This window comes from Trichechus manatus, unplaced genomic scaffold (genome assembly GCF_000243295.1).
Source record: "Trichechus manatus latirostris isolate Lorelei unplaced genomic scaffold, TriManLat1.0 scaffold00214, whole genome shotgun sequence".
NCBI lineage: Eukaryota > Metazoa > Chordata > Mammalia > Sirenia > Trichechidae > Trichechus > Trichechus manatus.
This window is the reverse complement of record NW_004444150.1, coordinates 3,375,026-3,384,191: the sequence shown is the minus strand read 5'-3', so window position 1 is coordinate 3,384,191 and position 9,166 is coordinate 3,375,026. Positions and strand designations below refer to the sequence as shown.

Below are 9,166 nucleotides of genomic sequence, written 5' to 3'. Positions count from 1 at the left end.
GAGACAGAGAGCTTTGGTGTTCTAAGGGCAGCGTTTATATTTGAGTTAAGCTTCCTTTATTTCAAATTGTAAATGTCAGTCGTGGGTTTGGAGCCTCTTGACAAAGCCAGGGGAACAGCAACTCCTGGGTGACAGCAGTTGTTTTCCCTAAAGGATGCTAAATGCCTGCACTTTTGTTCAGCAAGAGTGATCACACACTTGTGAGGTAGGATAACTAAAGGGTGCTTTGTCCCCATGCAGAGATGGTGACACCAAGACAAAAAAAATTTAAGTGATAATACAGCTGGACAGGGGACACTAAAGCCTGGTGACAGATTAGCAGCGGCACCTTGGAAGAAAAGCTTGGAGATCTGCTTCTGAAAGTCCACAGCCTTGAAAACCTTATGGAGCACAGTTTTATTCTGTATACATAGGGTTGCCGTGAGTCAGAATTGACTCAACAGAAGTGGATTTTTTTGGTTACTATGTGCCAGGCACTGATACAAAAATCTGCCTGCCTGCGAGAAACTTAAATTGTAGTAGAAGCCAAGTGTTTGTTGATTGTTTTTTCACCCTTGTGCTCGAAGGCTTTTCATCTGCAGTCATATTTGTCTGTTTGGTACCAGGAAAATCAAATCCTAGCTCACCCCCATTTAGAATAGCAATGGTCAAAAAAATCAGAAAACAACAGGTGTTGGTGAGATTGTGGAGAAACTGGAACGCTCATCCACTGCTGTGGAAATGTAAAATGGTGCAACCACTGTGGAAAACAGTTTGGTGGTTCCTCAAAATGTTGAACATAGAACTACCATATGACCCAGCAATCCCAATCTTAGGTATACACCCAGAAGAAGTGAAGGCAGGAAAGCAAACAGAAACCTGTGGACCAGTGTTCATTACAGCACTTTTCACAATAGCCAAAAGGTGGAAACAACCGAAATGTCCGTCAACAGATGAATGGATAAGCAACAGTAGTCTCTCCATACAAGGGAATATTACTCGGCCCTAAGGAGAAATGAAGTCCTGATACAGACCACAATATGGATGAACCTTGAAGGCATCGTGCTGAGCAATATAAGTCCATTACAAAAGGACAGGTATTGTCTGATCTCACTTCTGTAAAATAAGCAAATGTATAGAAACGGAAGATTATTAGCGGTTATCAGGGGTGAGAGGGGCTGGGGAAGGGGGAGTTTTTGTTTGGGGGCCATCGAGTTTTTGTTGATGGTGGTGGAATATTTTGGAAGAGGCTAGCAATAATGGTGGTATAGCGTGGCAAATGTAATCAACATCATTGAATTGTAAATGTGGAAGTTGTTATATTGGCAAATATTTTGGTGTGTGTATTTTCACCATAATACGAGAAAAAAATGATCAAACCATGATAAAGTTGCATAGCACCTCCATGTCCCACCTGGAGTGTGCCTCGATGTCCCACCTGGAATGTGGTACGAAGAGACCATGAAACTTTTTGTGAAATCATATTATTCTACTGCATTGTTCTGATTTTTTACTATGAAAATTTTAAGTACAAGTAGATTAGGTGCAAGGATCCCGGGTGGCACAGCAGTTAAGCGCTCGACTGCTGACTGAAAGGTCGGCAGTTCGAACCCACCAGCTGCTCTGCAGGAGAAAGATGTGGCGGTCTGCTTCTGTAAAGATGACAGCCTTGGAAACCCTGTCTTGTAGGGTTGCTGTGAGTTGGAATCGACTCAGTGGCAAAGGGTTTGGGTTTTTTAGATTAGGTGACTTGTCTGACAGCATGTGAAAATGTGCTACTACTATATGTGGTAAAAGGATAAGAGCGTGAGAAGGGTAAACAGCAAAATTTAGGCTAGTGGATGCGTCTGAGGAGACAGTGGTGGATGTGATCAGTACAAAGTACAGAGAGGATTCAGCTGTATGACTGATGGTTTATCTCTTAAGCAACATTTAGGTTCCTGGGTATTCACTGGTTTATTTACACTTTCATATGTATCATAAATATTGCATAAACATTTTAAAATATAAACCCAGAAAAGGAAAGAAAAAAAAGGATAATACATATTTGGGAATGGTAACCAGGCTTTAAAATACCTAAAGTATTTATGGTCTCTGGTGGTGCAGTGGGTAAGAGCTTGGCTGCTAATCAAAAGGTCGGCAGTTCAAACCCACCAGCTGCTCTGCGGGAAAAAGATGTGGCAGTCTGCTTCCGTAAAGATTACAGCCTTGGAAACCCTATGGAGAAGTTCTACTCTGTCCTGTAGGGTGCCTGAGTCAGAATCGACTTGATGGCACCAGGTTTGGTTTTCCCTGGATGGTACAAATGGTTAATATGCTTAACTGCTAACTGAAAGGTTGAAGGTTCGAGTCCACCCAGAGTCTCCTCGGAAGAAAGGCCTGGCAATCCACTTCTGAAAAATCAGCCATTGAAAACCCTATGGAGCACAGTTCTACTCTGACACACGTGGGGTCACCATGAGTCAGGGTCAGCTCCACGGTACCTGGTTTTACTGATTTCCTGAAAATATGGACATAAGAGAGAGCTCAGAACCATCCATTTCTGTATGATGGGTCTCTCTGTTGTTAGGATATTTTAAAAATCATTTCACTTATTCCTCATTTAAAATGTATATCCAATATCCAAAATTTATGGTAGAAAACAATTCATTTTCGGGGGGAAATGGCTTCCCACACCTAGCCCTGTGTCTTATGTGAAAAGCATTATCATTGCGGTTTCGCCGGAGGAGATGGGGTGATTTTCCCCGGAAGTGGGCACAGCAGGATGCTCAAGAATGTTCGCGATGGACACAGGGTGATTGGCAGGGAATGTGTCCTTGGAGGTGGCCCACTGAGTTCCCACCTGTTTCTCCCTGATGGCCATGTGGCCTTTGTGACACAAGCTTTGACAGAACCACCATCGGGATGGTTGATTCTAGAGAGAAAATTGACCCAGGATCCAAAGAGCTAGAACTTAAAGTCAGCATTGTCTTTGCTAACGTTCTTTCTCTCTGTCTCTGTCTGTCTGCTTTTTATAATGCCTTTTCTGCAGCGAAGGGAGCAATCTCACCCCGGCCCATCATTATCCAGACTTCAGATTCAAGACATACGCTCCGCTAGCCTTCCGATACTTCAGAGAACTTTTTGGTATCAAGCCTGATGATTACTTGGTAAGGACCTTCAGTTTTCCTTCCTCCTACAGAAATACGCTATGTAGACACTTGCCTCCTAGCAAGAGTGATAAGTAACTCATGTCTCTCACTTCAAAAAGCTCCGGGGGTGCAGTAAAAGCCCCAGGTTATATCGATTATAAATTTAGTTTCAGGAAATGCAGTTTGACTCTGCAGCTTTACCTGATAGCTACAAAATCTGCCGGGGTGATTGATATTTCAGTAACTGTGGTGTCGCTTGCTCCTTCGGATAATTACAGGCAGTCCCGGATTACAAATGAGATGCATTCCTGAGCGTGTCTTTAAGAATTTGTAGGTAAGTCGGAACAGATGAAAAAGGTTCTTATTCAGCCTTACTTTAGTGCAAGAAGCAGGAGAAAGATGTGGCAGTCTGCTTCTGTAAAGATTACAGCCTTGGAAACCCTATGGAGCAGTTCTACTCTGTCCTGTAGGGTAGCTACGAGTCAGAATTGACTTGATGGTAATGGTAAGGGGTAATAGGTTAGTGCAAGAAAAGGCTGCACACGTGGCAAGTGAAGGTGATCGTGATGAAGAATTTGTTGTGAGTAGGAGTTGGTTCAGTTGTTTCAAAGTGACAGAAATTTACATAACGTTAAAGGGCAAGTACAGGTCGTCCATAAATCAGACGTTTGTAACCCCAGGGACTGCCTTATTCTAACTGATACGTTGTAATTAGTTCTAAATACACCTGTGGATTTGGCTGATTGGATCCTTTTTGAAAGCCTTGCTATTTTAATTGCCTTATTTATACCATTCATCTCAAACCCACGGTGGCCCACAACCATGTTCCCCTTGACCTACGAGTTTGAATCACATTTTAAAGAGGCTGAAGAGTTTCCTTCCCCACAAATCTCTTCATGCAAACTCCTATTAGCACATTTTTGTTTGGAATGAGGGCATATTTTATCTGCAGACTTGCCTTTTCTCTCTTATCTCCGTCCTGGCACCCAGGAGGTATAAACACAACAGCCTTTTTGTGAGGCAGGCTGATACCGCCTCCGAGTTGTACCTTATTCCCGCTCAAGGGGCCAGGAAGTTCCTTTTCTGTCTTGAGAGGAGAGTGGTTTATTTCATAATCTGATCACTGTTAACACCCTGGGGCTCTTCAAGATTGTTTTTCAAGAAGCAGACGGGAAGGACGCCATCGAATACTTACGGTTCAGCCCCTTCTGAATGGTCTTAATAAGCCTTGAGCCAGATCCTGTAATAATGCTTTTCAGAGGAAGTAAAGCACATTTGTCACTTATCACAAAGAAGAGTATTTGGAATGCATCTTAGAATTTGGGTGAAATGTAAGTGATTGAATTCACAGCTGGTTCTGTTCTGAGCTGATGAGAAGCCATGAGGGATCCTCTTCTTTAGGAGGAAAATCCTGTAGCCTGTCTGATGGGACAAGACCAGTTCCTCCAAAACCAGTCGCGTCGAGTCAGCTCCGACTCAGGTTGACCCCATGGGTGTCAGAGTAGGAACTGCTCTATAGGGTCTTCAGTGGCTGATTGTTTTTCGAAGTAGATCACCAGGTCTTTCTTCTAAGGTGCCTCTGGGTGGGCTTGAACTTCCAACCTTTTTGTGAGCAGCCCAGTGTGTCAACCATTTGCACCACCGAGGGACAACTCCGGGCACGTTAATAAGTCTCCATAGAGCAGGGAGAGCTGAGCAGAAGGGCCCTGGACATCCTGCTGTCCTTAGCTGTGGGTGTCCCTGTAGCTGTGTCACCACTCCCCTTGAACTGAAATGTCAGATGGCTCCACCATCATCACCAGCCCTGACAATTCCCCCCAGCCACTCAGACACACATATTCATTCTGTGTGTGTATGTATGTGTGTGTGTGTATATGTGTATGTGTATATATGTATGTATGTGTGTATATGTATGCATGTGTGTATGTGTGTGTATATGTGTGTATGTGTGTATATATGTGTGTGTGTTATGTGTGCATATGTTTGTGTGTATGTGTGTGTATGCATGTGTGTATGTGTGCGTGTGTGTGTGTGTGTGTGTGTTAGGGAAGAGCCTTCTGCTGTCTGGCCATTTTGTAATTAAGGGTGACCATCATGCAGGAAACATGTTTGGGGAGCCCAGTGGGGTTGTGACATTGCGTTACTGAAATTGATCCCTCATCTTTGACCACACGTTGAACATTAATGGACTCTCCTTCTGAACTTCCTGAAGCTGCCACCAGCCCCAGAGATGCCACAGACTTGCCTTCCATGACGCTGGTTAGTTTGACAAGACAGCTACCCCCCCAGCCTTCCCCCCATTGAGGATGAGCGTGCGTCTCTGCTTAGCTGTGTGCCGTTACATCTGCCTTCCAGCCTGAGTCATTCTGTCTCCATCCTCAGCCACGGGCATTCCCCGTGTGCGTGCTGGCCACACGTTTCATGTTGGAGCGTTCCCGATTTGGATCGTGGGTCGGCCCGGGGACGGAGCTTCTGCGCGCTTCACGGTGCCAGCACCGCTCCGTTCCTGTCTGTTCCTAAATAAACACCGCCCAAGGGGAGGCGGGGCCTCGGAGCGGTCCTCACCGTCTCTGCTCCACCTGTGCCCCCCCGGGATTCCAGAATCCAGGGAAATTTCTGTGCTGTCTTTTCAGGCTCACCTGAGCCAATGAGAAAGAACAGAATGAGGAGTCCCTGGGTGGAGCAAATGCTTAAGCTCTCGACTACTAGCCAAAAGGTTGGCGGTTCAAACCCACCCAGCGGCACCTTGGAAGACAGACCTGGAGATCTGCTTCCGGAAGGTCACAGCCTTGAGAACCCTATGGAGCACAGTTCTACTCTTGACACGTGAGGTCCCCAAGGGCCAGAATTGACTCCATGGCAGCCAACAACAGCTCGGCAACAAGAATAAGAAAAAGAGCAGAGTGAATGTGTTACGCTGTCGGGGGAAATGGCAGAAAGTATCTCAGCCGCGCTGGGCAAGTTCCCGTTAACCTGCGCTGGCGGCGCCCAGCTGGGTTGTACTTTGCTTTCTTTCCAGCCCAGCGCGTGTAGCAGGGAGGCTCTGAAGGACATAGAAACGAGAGAATGAGTACATTTTGAACAGATTGCACAGATGAACACTGCCTGAAGGTGCATAAAACCCAGGCGTGCACGTGGGCCTTGTTGATCACGGCTGATTAAAATGTTCCCATCTCCCTGTTTATTGGCTGTTCAAGGCAACATCTCCAAGAAGGTTGCTTAGAAGAGAATGTGTCACTCACTGTGCTGCGGGGCAAAGGGGCAATAGAATTACCGAGTGTGGTGACAGGACTCCTGTCCGTTATGGGCAGCCAGTTTACCGAGCACTGACGGTATGCTGCTAGTGGTCCGCAAAGAGGTTTTCAGTTGGATGGAAACAATTTATTCCACAGCCCGGCAGCACAATGGTTAGGTGTTCGGCTGCTAACCGAAAGACTGGTGATTCGATCCCACCCAGCAGCTCTACAGGAGAAAGACCTGGCGCTCTGCTTCTGGAAAGATTAAACCTGGTGCCGTCCAGTCAATTCTGACTCCGAGTGACCCCGTAGGACAGAGTAGAATTGCCCCCATATGGTTTACAACCAGGAAAACCCTATGGGGCAGTTCTGCTCTGTTACATGGGGTTGCTGTGCGTTGGAAGGGACTCGACAGCACACAACAACACCAGAATGGATGTGAACAGAAAAACAAAAAAAACGATTTATGCCTCCATCCATATTGGTTTATAAATTATGTAATAAAGGAGTATTTGACAAGTAACCAGTGAGATAAGCTCCATGTGACGTCACTGCCCCTAGAGGAATCCAAGCCTTTCATTGGGAGCAAATGTTCAGGTTTGAATCCACTTTTCTCCAGACAGCTCTCCCCATCACCCCCTAATTATTCTCCAGTCACAGCCTCTAATTTCTGCATCTTCTGTTGCGTTTATACTTTCACATTTACTACTGTCCATAAGGAGGATGGTGCTTAAGCGTTTGGCTGCTAACCAAAAGGTCGGCAGTTTGAATTCACAAGCAGCTCCTTGGAAACCCTATGGAGCAGTTCTAGTCTTTCCTGTAGGGTCGCTATGGGTTAAAATCGACTTGATGGCAAGGGGTTTGGTTTTTTTGGAACAAATCACCAGGATTTCTTGAGAGTCCAGGGTCTGCCTTCACTTTGTACATGAGCTTGCAGTTCACGACTTTATTTTCATGATCCCATGAAAGAACTTCTTGCTTCACTAAGAATGTCTCAGTGTATCTTTGGGTAACCCTTCTGGCATTGGCTCTAGGTGGAAATAGTACATCCTAGGGCACTGTCGGCTCTTCCTTATCTGCCTGTGGCATGTGTGTATTGCACGCTGTGTGCCTCTGTCTTCTGCACGTGATCGTGTAATCAAAAATAGACAGGTGGTCGTTATCTGCCAGGGGGTTCAAAAGCACTCAGAGTCCCTGGGTGGTACAAATGGTTAACACGCTCTGCTGCTAACCAAAAGACTGGAGGTTCCAGTCCAACCAGAGGTGCCTTGGAAGAAAGGCCTGGCAACCTGCTTCCAAAAATCAGCCATTATAAACCCTATGGAGCACAGTTGTACTCTGCCACACATGGGGTTGCCATGAGTTGGCATCAATTCAACGGCAACTGGTTTGGTTTTGTTGTTGTTGCTGTTTAAAAGCATTCACTTGTAAAACTTTTAGCTACTTTCAGGTTGGTATTATTATCTTTATTTAGAGGGGACGATCCAAAGAGCCAAAATGCTCAGTTACTTACTCGTGACCACAAACTAGCAATTGGCAGAGCCACAGTTTTACAGAATCAGCAATTCCAAGTCCCGGGCCCTTTCCACTGATGGTCCTTCCACGCAGACACTGCTCTGCTCCTAGGGCAGAGGACGAGTGCCCTGTGCTTCCTCCTAGCTCTTTCAGCGTTCTGTCTGCAGTCGGGTGGCAATCTGTGTTTTCCTAACTTGTCCTCAACTCATTCAAAAGAGTCTGGGCTCCAGTGCTGATCAGCAACACAGTATCAAGAAGCAAAGCTAGATGCACAGACCATGGCCTCATCTACCCTGAGACCGGAAGAACTAGATGGTACCCAGCTACCGCTAACCACTGTCCTGATGAGGGCCACAATAGATGGATCCTGACAGAATGGGAGGAAAATGTGGAACAGAACTCACATTCTTTAGAAGTCCAGACTTACGGGACTGGTTGAGACTAGAGAACTCCCCAAGACTATCGCCCTGAGATACTCCATAAACCTTGAACCAGAACTACTCCTAAAAGGGCACCTTATAGCTAAACAATAGATTGGCTCATAAAATAAAGAATGTTACTTAGAAGCGAGGGTGGCAAGACTTCGTCTCACATACTTTGGACGTGTTATCAGGAGGGATCAGTGCCTGGAGAAGGACATTATGCCTGGTAAAGTAGAGGGTCAGCAGAAAAGAGGAAGACCCTCGATGAGACGGATTGATGTAGTGGCTGCAACAATGGGCTCAAACATATCCGCGACTGAGTGGATGGTGTAGGATCAGGCAGTGTTTTGTTCTGTTTACATAGGGTCGCTATGAGTTGGAAGTGACTTGACGGCACCTAACGAGAACAACAACATCTACGCACCTTTACAAAATCATCTGTATGAGACCAAATGGTCAGTAATGAAAGCGATGATGAACGGATAAGGGACAGGGAAACCAGATGACTGGAAGCAAAAGATCCAGAAGGGAATTAATGAGATTGTTAAACCATTGTGAAAAATGTGGCCAGTGTCTCTGAACAGTTTATGTAGTCATTGTTGAATGGGAACATAATTTGCTGTGTAAACTTTCACCGAAAATACAATATTATTTAAAAAAGGAAGATGACACCGAAGCAAAGCGAGAGGAAAGAAGAGGAGAAAGCAGACAGAAGCGGGGTGTCGTCGATGACTTTTAACCACCCTACCCTTGGGTTTTCAACATTTCTTTACTTGGTCTTTCAGTACTCCATCTGCAGTGAGCCTCTAATTGAGCTGTCCAACCCTGGGGCCAGTGGGTCCTTGTTCTTTGTGACCAGTGATGACGAATTTATCATCAAGAC

At 45.7% G+C, this 9,166-nt stretch overlaps 1 protein-coding gene across 3 annotated transcripts in view; it reads left to right on the top strand.

Moving 5' to 3' along the window:
* PIP5K1B (phosphatidylinositol-4-phosphate 5-kinase type 1 beta) overlaps positions 1–9,166 on the top strand; it is a 127,046-nt gene that overhangs the window by 10,732 nt on the left and 107,148 nt on the right. The window contains exons 1-2 of one of the 3 annotated variants that reach the window (XM_023742637.1): positions 991–1,076; positions 3,011–3,128. In XM_023742637.1, the coding sequence (XP_023598405.1) occupies positions 1,024–1,076; positions 3,011–3,128 (171 nt within the window). In that variant the 5' untranslated portion in view covers positions 991–1,023. Of the gene's footprint in view, positions 1–990; positions 1,077–3,010; positions 3,129–9,166 lie in introns of those variants that run through there. The other 2 variants (XM_023742639.1, XM_023742638.1) reach the window with 2 other exon arrangements.